Genomic DNA, 19,925 nt, shown 5'->3' with positions numbered 1-19,925 from the left:
TGGCATTAGCAGAAAAAGAAAAGGACTTACGGTTGTAAATAGATTAATAAATATAGTAGTAATAGTTACAAGATTTATGCTCAGAGTCACTTATTAGATGTAAGGTAGCACACAAGAGAACAGATCATAAAATAATCTCAGCAAAGCTTTTAAAATCCAAACTCTGGGGACTTCTTATTTAGGAGCAGTGTGAACATTAAAGAATGAAAATGTGCTTGTTGCAAAAGTCATGCACCACATGCACCACAGCTGGTCAGCTTATGCCAATCCAGACATTTATCTAGCTTAGCTGACCAGACCAGAGACTAAAGGTGAATGAAAATATGCTGGCAGTGACTTGTTAGCTTCTTCTTTCACTAAGAAAACCATTTGTGTCTTGGCTGAAAAAAGGCATATTTTTAATTCTAACTCTAATGCTGTAGAATTGTTTGTTTTATCAAGATCCTCCTGCTTACTTGGTTACCTCAAGTAATAATGAAGATTCATTAGCAATACTTCTAGGTGCAGAAAGTGCACTACAATCTAACAGTTTTAGCATTGATAATATATCTTCATTTTCAACAGATTATTCTGGTGTTAGCCAGGAGGGACTATCCACAGACACTGGAGAAGGAGAACAAGCATTTGCTTTCATGTAAACACCCAGCTTGTACATTGTAAAAGACAAAGCATGGAGAAGGTAAGTCATCACTTCATTTAAAGTTTCCAATCATTGTTCCTTGTTTGCCACAGGAGTATCAGAATTACATGAGATAGATACATCATTTTGTCACCTTTGGATATATCTCCCTCTCTACTGTTCAAGGTATCACAAATTACCCTTTTACTGAATGTGAAGATTGCTTGTAATTCTAAGTTACTTAAGGATGACAGAGGTGGGCAAGACACAGAAACATCCGTGGTGACTGAACACTACTCACCTTTCTTTCACAATGTGATATTGTTCTCTGTGGTATCACCTTGCAAATGCTAGCATTTGTGACAGTATGCATTCATCCACAGGTGAGCTGTAATAGAAACTGCTGACAAATCCTTCAGTAAGTGCCTACCTGAAAAATGGCTGAGCATTCTAAATTCAGGGAGGGCCATTTTAGTCCTCAACAGACATTAGCTCTCAAATGCATGACAGTACCTCTCTTCATACTAGATTTCAGGGACAAAGTTGCTTGAATTTGATTTGTCTATTTCCTTATAAAGCTGTAATTTTGTGAAAGGTTGAAACTTGGCAAGAGACTAGATATAGAAAACTGAGTGAAGGCTTGTCTACACTCTACTACCACATTCATGAAGCCATCTTTTAAAAGCCATTTAATATCAAAACATGTGTTCTCTCAAACTTTTAGATTCTATTGTGCCCACTTCTACCTCAGCTGTGGCAACAGAAAGAACATGCATCTACAGACTTGGACAGCTTGCAGGTACCAGCATAGTGTACTAAGGTTGAGCTTCAAATGATATTTGCTTTAATGTAAATATTTTTTTAAATCATGAATAAAAAAATTATATATTGCAGTGTTATAGAACAGGTAAATTACATTTTAAACATTAGGTTAATGATAACTGAATTTGTGGATAGCATAAATGTGGACTACAATGGAAGATACATTCTATTCTAAGGGAATGGTTGTTCCCTAAAGTTTACTCTACAAAAAAAAAGGTGAGATTGGCCCTTATTTCCAACTCAAAACAGCAGCTGAGGTGTCTTCATAGTTGGCTATGGCTTTCAGCAACACTCAAATTCAATGGCCAAAACAGTAAAAATGTCTCCTGCTCTCACAGAAGCCTGTTGGATACCCCTAATGGACCTAATGGACAACCACAGGGATACTGGACTGTCTGTGCCACAGGACAGATGCTGGCAGGATGCTTCAGCTGGCCAGAATGAGAGATAACACAGCCTCACCACGCTCATATACCACCAGGCTAATGAGGTTATGTGAGATAACACATGCTGTCATATTAACTTCTTCAAACCAAATTCTTCATGGAGTTACTGTTTCTTCACTGTGCTGCAGCTCATTGCTGTGGATGTTCCAGTTTGGTTCTCTGCAAGCTGAATGCCTCTTCAGGCACAGAGTATCAGAGTAATGTAAATTATTAATTTCTTTTATTTAGGCCATTATTGATTTATGAGTATTCATTCAGAAAAATGCTGTGGAGTTTGCAGTTCAAAAACAGTTCATGGCTGTCACATTGCACCATGAGAGCTGCAATACAATAGCAAATTTCTTTGAGTAAATGTGGTCAGTACTTGGATGCAGCCCCACCTGACAAAATCCACCATGTGAGCAAGGGATACTTTGCATCCTCTGGGCTTAACTGTGTTTCACACAAACCAGCTTTGATCAAGGGCTGCAGCTGCTTTCACATGTAAATGCATTTGGGCCCTACCAAAAGACTAGGTTGTAGCACGTGTTAGTTCAAAGGGAGAGTTCAGGGAACACAGCAATATGGCTTCGGAGCTGACAGACAGAAAACTCTGCCCTGCACTCCCAGGGCATAGATGGCTCATCCCTGCGTTGCTCTCAGCAGCCGCAGACAGGCTCTGACAGGCCCCAGGCAGTGCATGTACAGCCAGATCCACACACGGGGAGTGTTTGTGAGGCTCAGCCAAATCAAAACTCGTGTTTTGTTCTCCCAGTAAGGCTATATCCAGATCATAATATATTTTTAACAATAAACCTTGGTTTTGTTTTCCTCTGTACTTATGCCCCAGAAGGGGAAGAGAGGGCAGTCACAATGTTTATTGTCTTAGCTTTATAACAGCTATGGGAATTTCTTTAATTGTAAAAAATAAGGTATGGTTTTATTTTTAAATGGCGTCCAAGAAAGACAACTTACAGCCTCCAGGTGGCAAGTTTCAGAAGCATCTGCCATGTCATGCAAATCGTTCCCTCTCATCTCTGCTTTCACCTGCCATAGTGCAAATACCTTAGAAGATAGAAAGGTGTAAGCAGAGCTCTGAGATGCTCCTGCTGGTGGGAATGTCAGGAAGGAAAGTGTTAAATGCTGAGGATAAACAGCTCCCGATTTGTTACCTAGTCAGCAGGGCAGAGAAGATCCCACAGATAAACCCAGCCTCGAAGCTTCTCCCCAGCTCAACTGGTTATTGCTCAGCGGCAGCTCTTACTCATCTGAATCTAGGTGGAGCTCCTTCCCTCCCTCCATCCCTCCCTCCCTCTCTGCCGTGCCTGTCCTGGCTGAAAATCTTTTCTCCAACATCTGCACACGCGCTCATAGGTACGGGCACCACCTTTCCAGGAGCTCTGCAGGAGCACCCATTGCTTTGCACCGCTGAGCCTGTGGCAGAGAGGGACATCCTCATCCCACCACCACCTGCCCTGAACCATGGTGAAGTACGGCCTTGACTACACGCGCTGCAGATGGATCCTTCCCCTGCTCCTGGGCATAGGAGTCATCTTCGGTATCATTGCACTGGCGGGCAGGGGCTGGCTGGAGTCGCAGACCTTGCCCTATGTGCAGCAAGCGTCGCTGTGGCAGAACTGCAGGAGGCCTGCCCAGGGTGGGGAATGGAGCTGCGAGTCCCTCATGGGCTACGGTAAGCGCCTACAGGGGTGGTGGGGAGCAGGCTCTGAAGCAGAGGATCACATCCCCCAGATCACCTTCCCTCAGCTCTCCTAACTCTATCACCCAATATCTGGCATTTATATATGAAGCCATGGGCAATAGGGACTGTCTCTGAAATGCACCAAGGCTTTTGACTAACTGGGTGAAGAAATAAATGCCCTCACACCCCTGTGCAGAAAAAAACCTAGCGGATTACATAGTACATAAAAACCCACACATGGTATTTTACCAGTGCAGAAAATAATACAGGATTTTCTTCCTCTCTTAGAAGAAGCTGGTAACCTCTTCTCACTAATCACTGCTTTTCAGAACTTAACGGCTACTGGTGATCAAACATCCAAACAACAAGTTGTGTGGGTAAGCCTGGCATTAGTGTGACAAGCGGGTCTGAGTGCCAGGAAAAGGGAGGTAAAAATGTAAGATCGTAGGAAGATATTCCCAGGGAGTGTCAGGCTACAGAATGCTGCCCTGAAACTGCTCCAGTAGGTGGGTCGTGTGAAAGAGTCTCCTTGTGATTATGAAAGAGAGATTTAAGAGATGAAAGGATTTCTTGTTCGTACTAAGTTTTGGGGAAGCATGCTATTAAACATGTTGACCCAGGTACAATCTTCAGTTTAAAAAGATGTAAACCACAAGGGTGGGAGAATACCCCAAGAGAAGGGTCACTCTGGATGTGCTCTGTTTCTTTTTTTTATTTCCTTTTTTTTTTCTTTCTGTGTATTTGCTATTGGCCATGGTCTGAAACAAGTAATTGTTAATGAAGGGCTGTTAGCCTGAGCAGGGAAGAAAGTTCAAGAGTTGTTACAATTTATGCTAATTCAAATTACAAGGAAGAACCTTTTCTCTAGGGCTCAGAATCTCAGCTGTTCTTGTTAAAAGTAAGCGTAAAAGCACTTGCTGAAGCAATCTCAGGGATCATTTATTACAGCATTTCAAAATTGTTCCTGAAGGTCTATTGTATGTCATGAAACTCTACCTTCTATGCACAAAATTCAGCTGTAATGAGTTAATTGTAGCAGGCCTCTGTGAGTGTAGGGCTCCAGGCATGGCCAGCTCCGCTGAGCATTACCATGCAGTCCTGCTCTGTGGCTGGGCTCCAGCATCAGCTCTGTGGCTGGGCATAAGTCAAGCCAGCAAATTGGCCTCTGCTGCATGGCACTTGAGAGCAGGAGAAAGAACATGATGCTTAGTACAGGGCTTCTCAGTCCTGAGTTTCCTCCTAAGTTTCCTGAAAAGCAAGCCCTCCTCTTGATCTCCAGGTTAGGCCCTGGAGAATGCTGTGAATGCCAGCTTTAACTGGATGGAAAACAGTGAGATGTTTCACCTTGCTTCTCTTGATAATGCAAGAGAAATTTCACCTTAGTTCCAGGACCTATATAGGTGTTTGGCATTTCACTTCCTTCCTTATCCTTCCTCACTCTCATAGCCTTAAATCCTGCAGCTATATGCCCAGTTTCCCACTGGACAGCATCTAGAGACAAACCAGGAAGGTCATCCTCTGTGTGGACTGTCCTGCAATGTCTGGGGTTACCACGAATCTCATCCACAGTAAGTCCAGCACTTTTAACACAAACATGTTGGACTCAGTATACACATGCAGAACATTACCCAGCAGGTACACTGGAGTTTCCACTGATGCTTCCGAAAGCATTAGAAATGCTGTTCATGAGCTGCATGACTGCATTATGCCCTAAGTAGGCATGCATCTATCATTTGACCTCTTCAAGGTGACTAGATACCTGGGAAGCCTAAGCAAATCCTCAAAATCCCCCTGGACAAAATTTCCAGGATATGTCTGGCACAACGGAGTCACTCAGCCAGTGAGAGAATATGTGAAGGCTGTAGGTAAACAATGTGTGCAAAGGCCAGGTAACAGTGGGCTACCCTGCCAGGCTTCTGCCTCAGACAGATTATGCCACTAAAATGCGGGTCTTGCCCTTCACAGGGGTGACTTATCCCTGACCCAGGAGACTGACTGTTAAGGATGCAAACTCATGTCACTGTCCTGATCCTTTCCAGACCTTTCCCTCAGACACCTTCTCTCCAGAGGTGGGATGTGCTTAGATCCAGTCCCATTCTCCATTTTTCCTTGCTCAGTGACATGGGGTTGGGATTTTTCTTTTGTGACTCCCACCTTTTCTCATGCAGGGCAGAGATGGCTGATGCTGGTCTTGGATTCCACCCAAAAGACCAGGCCGTAAGAGCATCTCACTTGTGAGCATCCAGCTTTTGTGTTGAGCCTGATTTTACCTGCCTTAGTGATGAAATACAGTGCTTTAGCAATTCTGGGATTACATTTATCTACTATGCTCCAGAAAGGTCATGGAAAACAGCATTCAGCATCATGTTCTGTGGGATGTTTAACTTTGTGCCAAGCTAAATACAGTGCTGGTTAAACAAAGTGTAATTACACACCTTCCTGAGCGCAGAGACAAAAGATGTCATGTAAACATAAAGGACAGAAATGTTTTACATCCTTCCTGAGATGAGATCTCTTTTCCCCACTCTGTTCCACAGTTTCCATCTTGTTTCTTCCAACCTTTACTCTCAGCTTCCCTGCCTAATCTGCCTTTGGCTGGGTAGGTTCTCAAATTCATCCCTCCTGCAGGGGTGGTTTCACCGATAAACATGGTATGTATGTGTACCCCAGCAGCTGCCAGCAAATATTGCCAACATGACTTGGACAGTGTAGTTATCTTAATCCACTACAGTCATCTTCGTCCTATCATAATTAGATGTAATTGCAACATCCTTGCAAGTTGTTAATTATAATGTGCAAATTCAAATCAAATTCTGCACGTGCAGTGTTTATAATTCCCCTTGAATCTCGGCTGTTTGCCTTAAGATATGTTTATACCGTCGCAAGACAAAAACCCAACATCAAGGTTGGTTATATTGGCAGGGAAGGAGGCTGAGTATTTCATTGGCTGCACCAGGGGAGTTTGGAGGCTTTGACTTTTTTTCTTTTTTTTTTTGGAAAGACAGCACTTATCTTCTGTGAAAGTATCTGCTCACCTGTGGTCTTGTGCAAAGTTTATGAGCTCTGTGGAAAGTGAGAATATGAAGAGTTTACACACTCTGTTATCTTCTCCAAGACTTCAGATCATCTGCTTTAACCATATGACACTCATGCAGACTTTATCAAAGACTTTTGCTTTTCAAGCATATTTAGTTCAAATAAATAGAACTTTCTAGGAAAAAGTATCCAGTGCATTAGGACACTTACTCAAAATGCATGGACTTCAGGATGAGGGACAGAGAGATTCATTGCTCTTGCTCTTCATTGTTCTTGCACTTGAAAAAACAAAGGGCTCAATCTTATGACATGCTTGAACATTTACAAAGAGAGATGAAGACTTTTTGGATAGATAGTGAGCAATATGGAATGTATCTGTGTGGGACATGGCTGAGCTTACAAAGAAAACACACAGGTTAAACCCCATCATGATGCTGGCACAGCACTCCTCTGTTTTTCTTGTTCTTCGGCCATATTACCCGCCTTGAACAAGGTGTGTCTTGCAGACCTGAGACATTTCTTCAGTATGTAATTTATTCCACTGCAGGCTTTGAAGATGTTTAAACATGTGTAGGTAAATACATAAGAAACATTAATAATCTTTATTTATGTTTAAAATAAATAAATAAATATTTAAATATAAATGTATATATCATAAGTATATCAAATTATTTATATAAATGATAATTACCAGATATTTCAGGGGAAATAACTGACTTTATTAGTCTGAATGTGATGCACAAAGGGTGAAAAACCTGTGACTCCACTTGTCCCATCTTATTTTCCACCCAGCCTTGCAGCTCTTCCATTTGCAGATGCTGCCATCAAAACAACTGAAAGTTTAAAGCTCTAAATGTATGTTGAAGAGATCATCTTATTTGCATAGTGCAAACAGAAATCTCAGGGAAAAAAATCAGGAAAAGGCATTTCCACATGGCAAGCAGAATCCACATCTTCAGTTTTTTTCACATCATAATATTAGATTATAGCTTTTTCCTGGGATGTGTGGAGGGTTTTGTGGCTGTGGAGATTAGTGGAGGAATGAATGATTTTGGCATCTGGAAAAGACACCTTCCTGCAGCTTGTCTTCCAGGCAAATAATGGGCAACTATGTTCTAGGTAATTCCAGTTTTATTTTGCTCTATGAATATGAATGCAATACTACAATATAAGAAGGCTAGTATAGTATGATCATAATGAACAAAAACTACTTCAAATATGACAGCAAATAAGTAAGGCTACAGGATAAGTGAAAGAAGGAAATGTTGCAAAGGTAATATCCTTTTGACAAAAAACATATTCTGCATCTCCATTGATGAGTAGACTTTCTTCCCTGTTTTGTCTGTATCAGGCTTTTGTTTCTGGGGAATCTTTTGCTACAATGAAGCACCATTTCTTATTCTGGAGGAAGAACAATATGGAAATCACTTACTAAAAATCCCCAAATAAAGATAAAACAGCAAGATTACATGGTGTGGTTAGGATCAGTTTCCAAGCAGCAAAGCCCCTCTCTTGGTACTACATCTACCACTGGCCTTGCACTGCTGGCCACACAGCTCTCCCTCTGGAAAATTACTTTCTCCATCAGAGCAGTGACTCGTCACACCCAGGCACAGGACAAACTAGACACCACATTTTGCCACTGCCACACTACCTACATAAAACTGCTTTTCCTTCCCCCACATTCCCATCACATCTGACAGCCAGCACCTAATCCCAGCATGGGGAAACCCTTACTTGCCTCAAGATAAAGCAAGCACCCTGAGCAGAGTGACATGGGGACATTTCCAGAGGGACAGGATGGGATACAGCAAGGCCTGGGAGGAGAAACAAGATGTCCCAGTGGCTCTTTGACATCTGAGGGTGTCTCTACATTGGAATAGAAATGAAGTAAACAAGTAACTGTGCTTTTGAAGTAGGGACCAGCTTAAGTCATGGGGCCTTTATTGCAGATTTTTCCTGAAGTCAAGGTTCTGCACTTAACAGCTTTCAGATTTGGTAAAATCCAAGTAGGTTTGCAAAAATGTCTTTGCAGCTGGAAGGAGGCTGGTGAGGTTGCTGACCAGTTCAAGGAAGCCTGTGGGAGAGCCCAGGATGGAGCCCAGCTCTGCCCTGTGCATGGCCTGGATTAAAGGGCAAACCGTGACTCCTTTGACACAGGGTGAACTGAAAACGAAAGCCTGCTGCTTCTCCTTCTGTATTGTAGCATAAAATAGTTATATTTATATAAAATGATTGTCTGTAGTTCTAATGACACTGTTAGAGAAGCATACAGTTTCCTAAGACATCATTCTTTAATGTTACCTGAGACTAACCAGTGAGAAATGAGGTTACAAGATTAGTTACTGAATAATGTAGAATACTCAATAATTATTCAAAGCTTATAATGAGAAAAAATACAGTCTCAAACATATAGCCAATGAAAAAATCACAACAGTGTATGTAAGGAATGATGCAAGAAGGAAAGAAAAAATTAGATTTTTCCCCAGCTTGTAGGAGACACTCCATTGTTTCTAAACAGATATAAGAGAAGGGAATCAAGGCCAGAGCATTTAATTACCATGACAATTTTTATTCCTTATCTGCAACTGCTAGCATGCTTTTCCCTGTAGTTTTAGAGTTTGTCCTTTTATAATTTCAGTGGCAGATTCATTTAATCAGATTCTCTTCTAAATAATAGTAATGCTCTTGAGCAATTAACTCTCCAGAGGGCAATTGCACTTGTAATCCCACCGTTTATTATGCAGCCTTCCCTTAATAATTACAGTTAGATTATATGGAAAAATAGCAATCATGTGGAGCATTCTCTTCTGCCCACCAGGAGATATGAACTTCTGGTGCCGAGGATTTTAAGATCCTCAACAGTTTGCATTGTCAGGCCCTGAAGTCCTTGAGAGAGGATTCCACTCACACAGGAGGCATCTCTGCTGAGAGCATGTGGAAACTTGCAGCCAAACTCTCCATCCTTTTCACCTCTTCTCTTCCTCTAGTTTATTGAGGTAATCTGATACAGCAGGGCTATAACAACATCTCCATAGCCTGAACAGTGATAAGAGCTGCAAGATGCATTTCAAATTCCACTGTAGGTTTGAACAGATTACTTAAGTAGGAAGGTGTTACATAGCAAAAGAAACAAAACTCTCTGAACATTTTTTCACATTTCTGTATCACTTCTCACTAGCAGCTTGTGTTGTTCTGAGAAACCTTAAACACACTGACTCAGTGAGCATTGTAATGCCATGTTTCTTCTTTGTCAAGTACCATTACAGAATAACTCATTGCTCAAAAATTCCCAGGAACTCAAAGCAGCTTGTGGAGTGCTGACACTAGCTTGTGTTCCAGAGGTTTCTAGCTTCCTTCTACTAGTACTAAATAACACTTCACATCACTTCAGTCCTGCTGAATTACTAATCTGAAACTGAATACATCTAATGTCACCTACTGTGCTGACATATGCACGCTGTGCCAAAATTAGGCCCCCCAAAAATAGGAAGTCTCTGTGCAGTTCATTTAACAACCTCGTCACCAGGAAGCAGCAAGGGACAAAGATTTTCAGGATGCATTGTAAAAGCTGTTTCATTAACAAGAAGAGTAAATAAATTCAATATATTTTTATGAGCACTGAGCATGACTTCTGCTTATATGTTGGGGTTTTTATTTTGAAAATGGTAAAATTTTGCTTCTACCAGAAAATCAGATCCAAGTCCACAGCTGCTGTCTGTTAGTGGTAAATTCCCTAGTGCAAAAGGTGACTTTCAGCAAGGTTTCAAAACAAGTTTGTTCACAGCATAAAAACTGTAGATCAAGAGTGACAGCAGATCTTGGTGCACATGGAAGATTTAAATTCAGTGTTCGTTAGTCCCAAGTGACTCTGGGAATATAAAATTTAAAAAGAGATTTTTTTTGAAAGGTTCCACTATTTTGATTAAAAGTCCTAGTTCATAGACCGTGTTATCATGGAAATTGATTCTGTTTAATTCACATTAAATGTTTCAACCCACTCAGGGGTAATTAGGGAGCAGGTACATTTTGCTATTCTCATTAACTGAGCTTATGTAAATGAACCGATTAATCAATACCTTACCTGTTTTATTTACCTGACCCTCCCAAACCCCATGGACACATCCAAGTATAAGTAATCCTGCTTTAATTTAAAATAAATAGGAAAAAAATAGGAGGAAAAAATGTTACAGCATTAAAGTACATGAGGCTGAGCTTTAATCCTGAGATTTTCTCAGCGTGTGCACCTGCTTCTGAAGATAATGTGAGATAGGGGTACTCCCTGACTCTCTCATGAGCAAACCTTTAATTTTGAGGCACTGTGTGTGCATTATTTTTAATAGCTAACTTACTCCCTTGGTGCTCCCTTTGATGATGGCTCTACACCCTCTGCCCCTTCTGCCTTCCCAGCACTAAGTAAGCATCAGGGAGCAGCCCTCATTAATACAAGATTTGCAGAAGTCAAACTTGTACTGAGCTTATGATGAGATGAATCTGAACCACTCCCTCAAGACGTAACTGCTCCTCCCCTCAAATTCAAGTCAGAATAGCTTCTAAGTTTAATTGCTTACCTCAGTAAGAAAGGAGGGTTGCAGATTACATAAAGGCCTTTGCCTGTGTTTGTTTGTGAGTGAAGTCAGTGGTGAGGAATTAATAGGTATTTCATTTAAAGGAGTTAAAGCCCACCAAGCCACACTGAGCTATCACTTTAGCATGCAGCTATGGACAAAACACTGCCTTCTGCTAATACATACTGTGTTTTATTGATAGAGGACCTACTCATAAAGGTTCTGGTTTTTAATGCTGTCGTTTAAAATCATTATTATGGGGTAATTGTCCTAAAGTCCTAATCCTTTCTCATTTATATGGGCCCTGTTACTAATCACAGAGAAATTTTCACAATGACATTATCCTAGTGTGAACCTAAATAGGTCATTCTCTGTTTCCATGGTTGTCTTTTAAATAGTGGCAAGCTAAATGCTGGTTCCAGCTCACATAAAAATGGCTTTTATGTTATGAGATAATACTCTGTTATTGAACCAGAAATACATATTAACAGCCAATGAATTCTAAAAAAGTAATGCTAGGGGGAAAAGAACAGAGTTACCAAAGAAGATGCCATATAGAAAGACTAAAAATTCTGTATGCCACTTCAAAAGACACAAATTCACACACAAAAAAAAAAATCCAAAGAAAAACCTCCAGTATTCACTACCCATGGGAAAGTTATATGGAGAATGAAGTTGTTTTAAGAATGATCCAGATGCAATGAAGTCAGAAACTCAGGAAATAGTATACCTCCGATCATACCTTTGATATTGTTTTCCTCGTTTTATTCTGTTCATAAATTATCCATGACTAATATGTGATTTTTTTCTCATTTGTACAAACTTCCTTTGAAATAATTTTCAGTCAATGGCTTCCAGTCTGCACATGCAGTTTATTCATAAGAAGCTGCTTTTGATAGTTTCCAATTTATTTTGGCTGTGTACAAACACATGCACACAGGTATTTCAATGCCAGCTCATGTGATCAGCTAACAATTGCAGAGATCATAGTGTGCATTTGTTTTCAGAAAGAGCGCAGAAATTTCCCAGAGTTGGCATGTTACAGAGTCAGTATTTCCAGAAGACAGGATTTTCCACGGGGTAGTGTTGCACAGGTAACACAGGAAATCCAGAGTCCTGATGATGTGGGTTAATGAGTCTGATGGACCACCTTAAGATTCATGCTAAGGGGACACAAGTTCTGCTGCAAACGTGCACTTTCACGTGGAAACTTTCTTGAGGAGAACAAACCAAAGGGAACCATTATCCAAAGGGGAATTGGTAAAACCTGGCCAAAGCAGTTCCTTTTCAAAGTGAAGCATGTGCTCTGCAGCGTTCGCCACACCCTGACAAAGAACATCAGGTTGAGAAACTCGAGTGAGTTCAGCTTTGTTTCCAAAATAATACTCTTTCCCTTTAATCAGAGGGATGTTAAACAGGCTGAGCTCTGCAAACTCAGCCTAGAAACATTCTCATTACATGCAACACAGAGATGAATCGCTACCACTGCAGATTTTAGTTCTCGTAAGAATCACTTTGCCAGACTGCAGCTAGAACTGCAGGGTTTGTGTTTCTTTCCCTGGGTGGTATGAAGGATAACAGAGCAAAATATTAGTCTGTTACATTTTCTTTCACTCCTCCCTGGTTCTTGTGAATTAAAGCTACCCTTCCTCAATTGCACAATTCACTGCACCGTAAAAATGATCAGTCAGCAAGAACCTCTAGATAATTGTTGGTGTCTTTGAGCTGGCAGTAAATATTTGTTTTTCTTTCCAATGCTAGTTGTGTATTTAGCTTCAAGCCAAGAGGAAAATTTAGAGAATTATGTTCTTATTGATTATACAAGGAGCAGTACTTCTGAACTCTCTGGGGTTGCTTTCAGAAAATGTCACCTAAGGAGAGACTCAGCAGTTCATGTGGTGTGGGAGTACCAGATTAAGTAAAACATGAGAATGTTATTGTGAATGTTTTCCCATGTTTTGAAACACATACACTAGGAACATAGACACTTGTATTTGTCATGGGGGAAGTAGAGGTCACACACTGTTTTCAAGACACAGCAGCTCTTTTTTTGAAGGCACCATTTGGAGCATGAAAGATGGAAGGCTAAGGAAATACTAGGTTTGGTGGTTCAAAGTTTTGGCTCAACTTACTGCTGAGCAAGAAAGTTTGTTTCTTTATGTGTGAAGTGTTTACACTTTCATAAACTGTAAAATGTGTGAGGGAGTAAAGTCAGGAACGCAGGAAACTGGAGATGTTCTTAGTCCTGGGTGTCTAATTAAGTCCATCAGCTTCCCTATGCTGCAGCCAGATACAGGATAATCAGAATGTGTTTATATGGTGCAAGACAAGAGGTAGTCATGCTGCCTCCAAACTGAGATAGCTGTAATAGCAGAGTAATACATCTGTGTTATTATTGAATTCTGTCTCAGCTAATTATGTTGCTCATAAGATATCATGAGCTCTGTCCTGGCATGGATGGGCTCTTTCTGGTCTCTAAAGTAGCTCAGGTGTCTTCTGACACAGCAGGGAGTTATAGAAGTCAGGTGCTTATTTTCATTTTCCAGTGGTCACATATTACTGTATTCACTTTGGATAGCCCAGACTCTCACAAATCATTGCTGATTGACTTACAAAACACTGTTATCAGAAGCACTGTCCTTGCTCTGCTTGAGACAGGTTTGAAAACATGGGTTCCTCTTGCCTGTTTGGAGTAGCAAGGTCTTGTTTAAGACAAAATTGCTCAGATAATTGCCAGTTAGAAGGAGTTTTGAAGAGCGGGCAGTGTGTAGCTGCCCACAAACTCTTTCATTGTGTCCGCTGGTGTTCTTTCAGCTGATGCAGGAACTGGAAAAGGGAGAAATGGGACTGGCACCAAAGTGTTACAGGATCCTGCTGGTATTCAAGGACACTTCTGTATAAACACACATTTGTTTCCTCACAAGCACATTTTAACTCGTAAACAACCAAAACATCACCGCCATTTTTGCGACTGAGAAAACAGATCTCAAAAATTGCTGAATATTTTCACAGACTCAGTTTGATATCCTGTAACCTGCTGCTGCCTCTGTTTCAGTTTTTGATTTGGTGACAGGTGGACTGGGCCCTATCAGCTTTTAACTGCCCTCTCTTTACAGCCAAGAGTACTTTGAGTTGGTGTTGCACCTGTGAAGATTCTTTGGCCTGGAGTTCACATTTTTAAGAAAAAGCTTTGCAGATAGAACAATTTATTTATATTTTTTAGTCAATGTTAAAGAAAAAAACCCCAACAACATTGGAAGATAAGAAAATATTTGGGTCCAAATTAGCCACTTGCTTGTCAGTGTTTTTTGACCTCTGACATTTTTAAGGAATTTTAAGTCTTAGTTGTATTGGTAAAGAACTAAACTACTCTAGTACTCCTGGCTGGCACAAGATGCAATAAACAGTTGCAATTATTGCTGCACAAAGCCTTTGTTACCTTTTACTCTAGAAAGGTAAGGTGTTTACACACTGGTCTTAGGCTACTGATAGCTGCTGCTTTTTGTGAAGGACAGATGAACTCAGAATACTGTTCCTCAAAAAAACCCATAGAGACTCACTCTTCCATATGCCTCTACTGCCTTGGAGCTGTGTATTGTCTTTCTTCCAACATTGAGGGGCTTTTTTTCTCTTTTGTAGAACTTAGAGCCACAAAATTGGCTGTTAGGTGATTGAGCAATGCCTCCAAATGGTGTAAGCATCCTGCAACAAGCATGTCTCTTCTTGCCATATAGCCAGTGCCCAGCGGGCTGGGTGTGCGCCCAATCTGCTTCCATACAGTCACAGCATTTGGAACACTGCTTCAGGAAAAACACCTGGGTGAGCCTGGCAGAGGAGGGAGGTACTGGCATGGGCAAGGTGCCACCGCACATGGCTGCAGCCACCAGGCACAGCCCCCTGAGCCCCCAGCCCAGGCGCTGCTCCCACCCCAGGGCTTGGTGCTCTACCATCAGCTGCTCTTGCGAAGCAAGGCTGAGCTCTGGCAGATGCTCTGGCAGAGGGTGAGCTGGAACCCCCAGGATTCCTGGTGTGTCAGAACTTTCTGGGCAAGCAGCTGGGCTCTGAGTCTGCTCTGGGAAAGGACACCCATTTGCCTGGGAGTCTTGTACCTAACCACAAGTTGTGCACCTAAGAAAAAACATCACCTCTAGATATTCTTGCCATTTCACCCTTTTGCCATAAGTATCCAGACCTCTCGTATCCAAGAACAGTGAGGCCACCATTGCTGAGAAACTTCTCTTATGGCCAGGTGCCCCTTTTTTTTCCTGTTTTAAAGGGGTAACAGAGAGGCTGGGAATAGGAGCATCTTCAATGGGGTATATTGAGCAGTGTAAGAAATTACTCTTCTTAACTGTTTCTTCTGATACTCTGCCTGAGGTGCTGTCCTCCCACCTGGGCCTCCACACTGCATACTCTGAGCCCCCTGTAGACTCCCAGAGAGAAGAGTTTGAGCTAAAACACTGGGCTAGAAAATGAGATGTAAGATCACCTTTCCTGTCCCTTTCAGTCTTCTCAGGCAGCTGCCTGTTTACTGGAAAAAGAATCCAGTTGAAAAGCCCTATAAGCAGACAGGAACTTTGTGGAATAAGAAAGACAATGGGCATGGCATAAAACTGAAGATTTAGTGCAATAGCTACAATGGAGCAGGGATCATAAAGTAGGGAGCATGTTGAAAAGCAAACAAAAGAGAAACTGGTTTTGATGGACTGAGGGGTGGAAAAGGATAGCTGGAAAATCCTGATCCATTTTTCTTGCCTAATTGTAGTGGTGGTGTGGGCCTTGGGGAAAGACAGATTAAACACCAAGCTGTCACTCACTGGGGACAGGACGGCTGCTTTCGTGCTTACCTGGCTCTGGTCAAGGGAAAGGCAGGACACTTTGCATTTTATTACTTCCATGCTTAAAGCAAACAATTTGATAGGTTACTTACTCAGTTTCAGAGGGAACTTTTACTGAACAGCATGCACTGCATTTAAGTTGAATTGTAATCATTGTCAGGGTTGTTTGGGCTGTGATAATTTTTTGGCACTGCTGCTGCATATATTTGATTAGAAGCCAACACTTGACAAAGGCATAGTGGCTAGATGAGGAGATGAAGTCTGTAGATGCCTAGCAGACTGCTTACTCAATTTAATACACAATTTAAAATGTGTCAAAGTGGGTTTTTTACCTCCAGAAGAAGAGACACTTTGATCTCTTTGAGCAGTAGTTGCTCCTCAAGACTTGAAATATTAAATAAATATTTTTTCCAGTTGTTACGCCAACACAATATGCTTTGCTCAAACACGTTATAACATAAATTTTTACAATTTGAAAATGAAAGAATTGATATCCTGAACAAGCTTTTGAATTGAAGCAGTTCTAAATTTGGGCCAAAATCAGAGATCCAATTTCTCTACAAAACACATTCCAAATCCTTATCTCCATTTAGGACACAGAGCTAAACTAAGGCTGAAAGGCAGAAATCACTGATTTTTGACATTTATAAGCTATTTCCACACCTTTAAGTTTGCCAGATTGGTAGTGCTTTTATAAACACTTTGTTTCAAAGGAAGATTTTTATTAGTTTCCGGAACAGTTTAATTCTCCTTGTCTGTGCAAAACGAAGCTGGTTTTATGGCATCTGCTGAGGTAACATTTTGCTATTGAAGGACAGGGTCCATTCTTAAATTTTTAAAGCCATTTTTATCTTAATTCTTAATTGTTAAAACTAAAGAGTAAGCTTGCACCCAAGCCCCCATTGCACTCTGTGTGAGAAGACAAAGCTGGAATTTTTATGCATTCTGCACTTAGTGCACGATTTCTTGTGGAACCGAAATGTTCACCTATAAGGGAAGAGAAAGCTCCCATGCTTTCTTTCTTGGGAGATGATCCTCTTTTCACAGGCTTTAAAATTAACCTTTAATTACTAACCAGAGAAAACCAGCTTTTGTTTGGTTTTGGGGTTTTTTTGTTTTGGTTTTTTTGTTTGTTTTTTGTTTTGGTTTTTTTTGTTTGTTTTTGTTTTTGTTTTTGTTTTTGTTTTTGTTCCTTTCTAATGTATCTTCCTTCTGATTTCAGCTTGGGGAAGAGCTGCTGCTGCCACCTACCTGGTTGGCTTTCTACTTCTAGTCATCTGTTTTGCACTGGCCATCATAGCATTTGCCATTGACACACTTCGGTTCAACTTCATTCGTGGGATCGGAGGCCTGCTCTTTGTGGCTGGTAAGGCAATACATGGAGTCAAGCTTAGCTTGTGCAGATATATCCATACTAGAGCTGGTATCCCCCTCAGCTGATTCTATACCCAAGAATTATGTTAATAAATATTCTATGCCTGTGTGCACCTGAGATCTCTGTGAAAAATCAAAGTCTGTCATGGCACTGGATCGATTTTTGGATCCTCCAAAATATGGAGGGGTTTAGCTGCAGGGATTATGGAGGAAGGCAGTGGTGCTGGGTGGTAAACATTTTTTTTTGTTTTCTCCTGTTTCTTCAGCTGTGTTCTCCGTCATGGGCCTGGTCATTTACCCAGTAAAGTTCTCATCTGAAATTGAAATGACAGGAATCAATATGTTCAGCTGGGCCTACGGCTTTGGCTGGACCACTGCCATTATGGAAATATGCTTGGGATTCTTCTTCTGCTGCCTTCCTAACTATGAAGATCAGATCTTGGGTAATGTCAAACCCACATATTTTTACTCTTCCCCATAAGCACCAGGAAAAATGTGTTCCTGTTCCAGAGATACCTGACAGACTAGCTACGTTTTTCAGAATATTGTCATCAGATGTTAGTAGAAAAGGCTGGAAACTTTTCTAATGTGTGTAGAAAAATGGCACTGGCATCTGCAATAAAGTTATCTACTCTATTTTGGACCTTCATATCTGATGTGGGTTATTAGACAAAGCACAAATGTTAAAACCCCTTGGTTTTCCTCATTCATTCCCATGGGTAGGATTTATGTGGATTCCATTACATCTCAAATACATTCATAATTGTAATTAAGTTCAGAAAAACTTATTAAACTGGCAATAAACAAAACAATGTGTATCATCTTCCTGAAGGAAAGCAACTCACAAAAATCCCATTTTGTATGTATCATCTTTAACCTGAAGATTTTGCACATTTTTCAAGAAGATAAATGCCTTTACCCACTGACTGCCAAAGTAGTAAAGTACTTCATAGATTTGCTTCTCTTTTTCATTCACTCACTTAAGCCATAAGGACAGAGTAAACAAGGGATTAAACTCCCTACCAGAGCCAGCATCTTGACTTTTCCTCATTCACATGTAATGTATATATTTCCAAATATTTGCAAGAGTAAGCAAGGACCACCACTAAACCCTGAAGAATCCTGGTGTGCCATTGCTGGTGTCAGTACAGAGTGGGCAGAGGAAGAGGGGATTTCAGGCCCCCTGTGCAACCTGCAGACCTGGTTTGATAAAGCTCCTGGAGTGGCTTTCTTCTTGGGTCTCTGACACTTTTTTTCTGCTGTATCAAAAGCTATGACTTTTAAATACCCTGTTATACTGGTCCAGCTTTTTTATCCAGTGTGGGAAGGTCAGGTATGATTTCCCTACACCTCAGGAGATGAGCTGGAGCAGTGTGAGAGTAAGTATTAGTAAGTTGCTAAAAGGCCCCTTTTTTGTTCATTTGCTGTTCTTAGGTATTTTAAAAGTATGAAGTGTATACTGTCATATGTAACTGTAAAATGCATTTTAAAAACCCCTTACCATACTATATTAAAGCTCTCATACAGAAAATCACATCATAAAACATCTTCCAGCATCTTATACTCCACAGTGCCTCAAGCCTCAATATACCGCAAGCACTGAAGTATACTCAAGATGCTGCTGGTTTCTGCCTTGCTAAACCTAACTTTATAACATTCCATTTACTCTCTTAAGTGAAAAAATGGATAATATGTGATGTGGAAAAGGAGTCTCATCTACATTCTTAACTACTGAGGTTTATTAGCTTGTAACACATCTGCAATTTTGTAACTATGTGTACTATGAAAAGCCCTGCCAAGTGTTTTTTGTTTCAACAAATAAGAGGTGGAATATTTTTTAGTTAAAACTTCTTGGTAGCTAAAATTAACAAAGGCACAGGGCTTCACCTGGGTTGTTTGGAGTTTTTTGGTTGGTTTGTTGGGTTTTTTTTAGCAGTTAACTCCATTCACTTTTATGGAGTGTCTCCTAACTTTGATCAGTAAGCGTGGGAGATGGGGAGAGTATGAACAATGGGGAGAGTACATGCAACAAGGAATAGTTAGACAAGAACATGTAAATACTTAAAAAAATACTTCCTAGCTGGAAGAAAATCCAAGTGAAATACAGTTGAGAACACAGTTTGTATAAAATGACTTACAATTCTTTGTGTAATATTATCCATTCAGGAAAAAAAATTATCATAAATATTTTCATTATGCTTATTACACCTAATAAAAAATGGTATCTATGTATTGTTTCAAAAATGAGTCTTAACTTTTGTTCTCTACTGAGAGTGGGGAAGTATGGAAGCCCCCAAAGCCTCCTCAGGCACCACCTTGGAGTACCTGAGTATGCTGGTTGGAATTTGACATTCAGCATCACAACTACAGCTTGTGTTACTCTTCAGCCCTATGCTGGCTGTCTCCTGAGGCCTTGTTCACAAGCCCATGAGAATAGTGGACACTTATGGACCACTCTGTTTGCTTGTGGGCTTATGGTGTTGAGTACCTACAGACGTGATTCTGTGCCATGATGTGCTACAGCTCGTTTTGGCACGGCCG

The 19,925-nt window shown here is 40.8% G+C and overlaps 1 protein-coding gene across 1 annotated transcript; it reads left to right on the top strand.

The window, feature by feature from the left end:
• The first annotated feature begins 3,114 nt into the window (after window positions 1-3,114).
• On the top strand, window positions 3,115-19,614 carry LOC104689530 (p53 apoptosis effector related to PMP-22-like). Its single transcript, XM_010399686.3, has 3 exons — window positions 3,115-3,559; window positions 17,233-17,376; window positions 17,651-19,614. The coding sequence occupies exons 1-3, from the start codon at window positions 3,349-3,351 to the stop codon at window positions 17,863-17,865; spliced, it is 570 nt and encodes a 189-aa protein (XP_010397988.1). The 5' UTR covers window positions 3,115-3,348; the 3' UTR covers window positions 17,866-19,614.
• Window positions 19,615-19,925: the final 311 nt, after the last annotated feature.

This window comes from Corvus cornix, chromosome 3, assembly GCF_000738735.6.
Source record: "Corvus cornix cornix isolate S_Up_H32 chromosome 3, ASM73873v5, whole genome shotgun sequence".
Lineage (NCBI taxonomy): Eukaryota > Metazoa > Chordata > Aves > Passeriformes > Corvidae > Corvus > Corvus cornix.
Note: the sequence above shows the minus strand (reverse complement) of the source record. Positions and strands in the feature narration are given on the sequence as shown.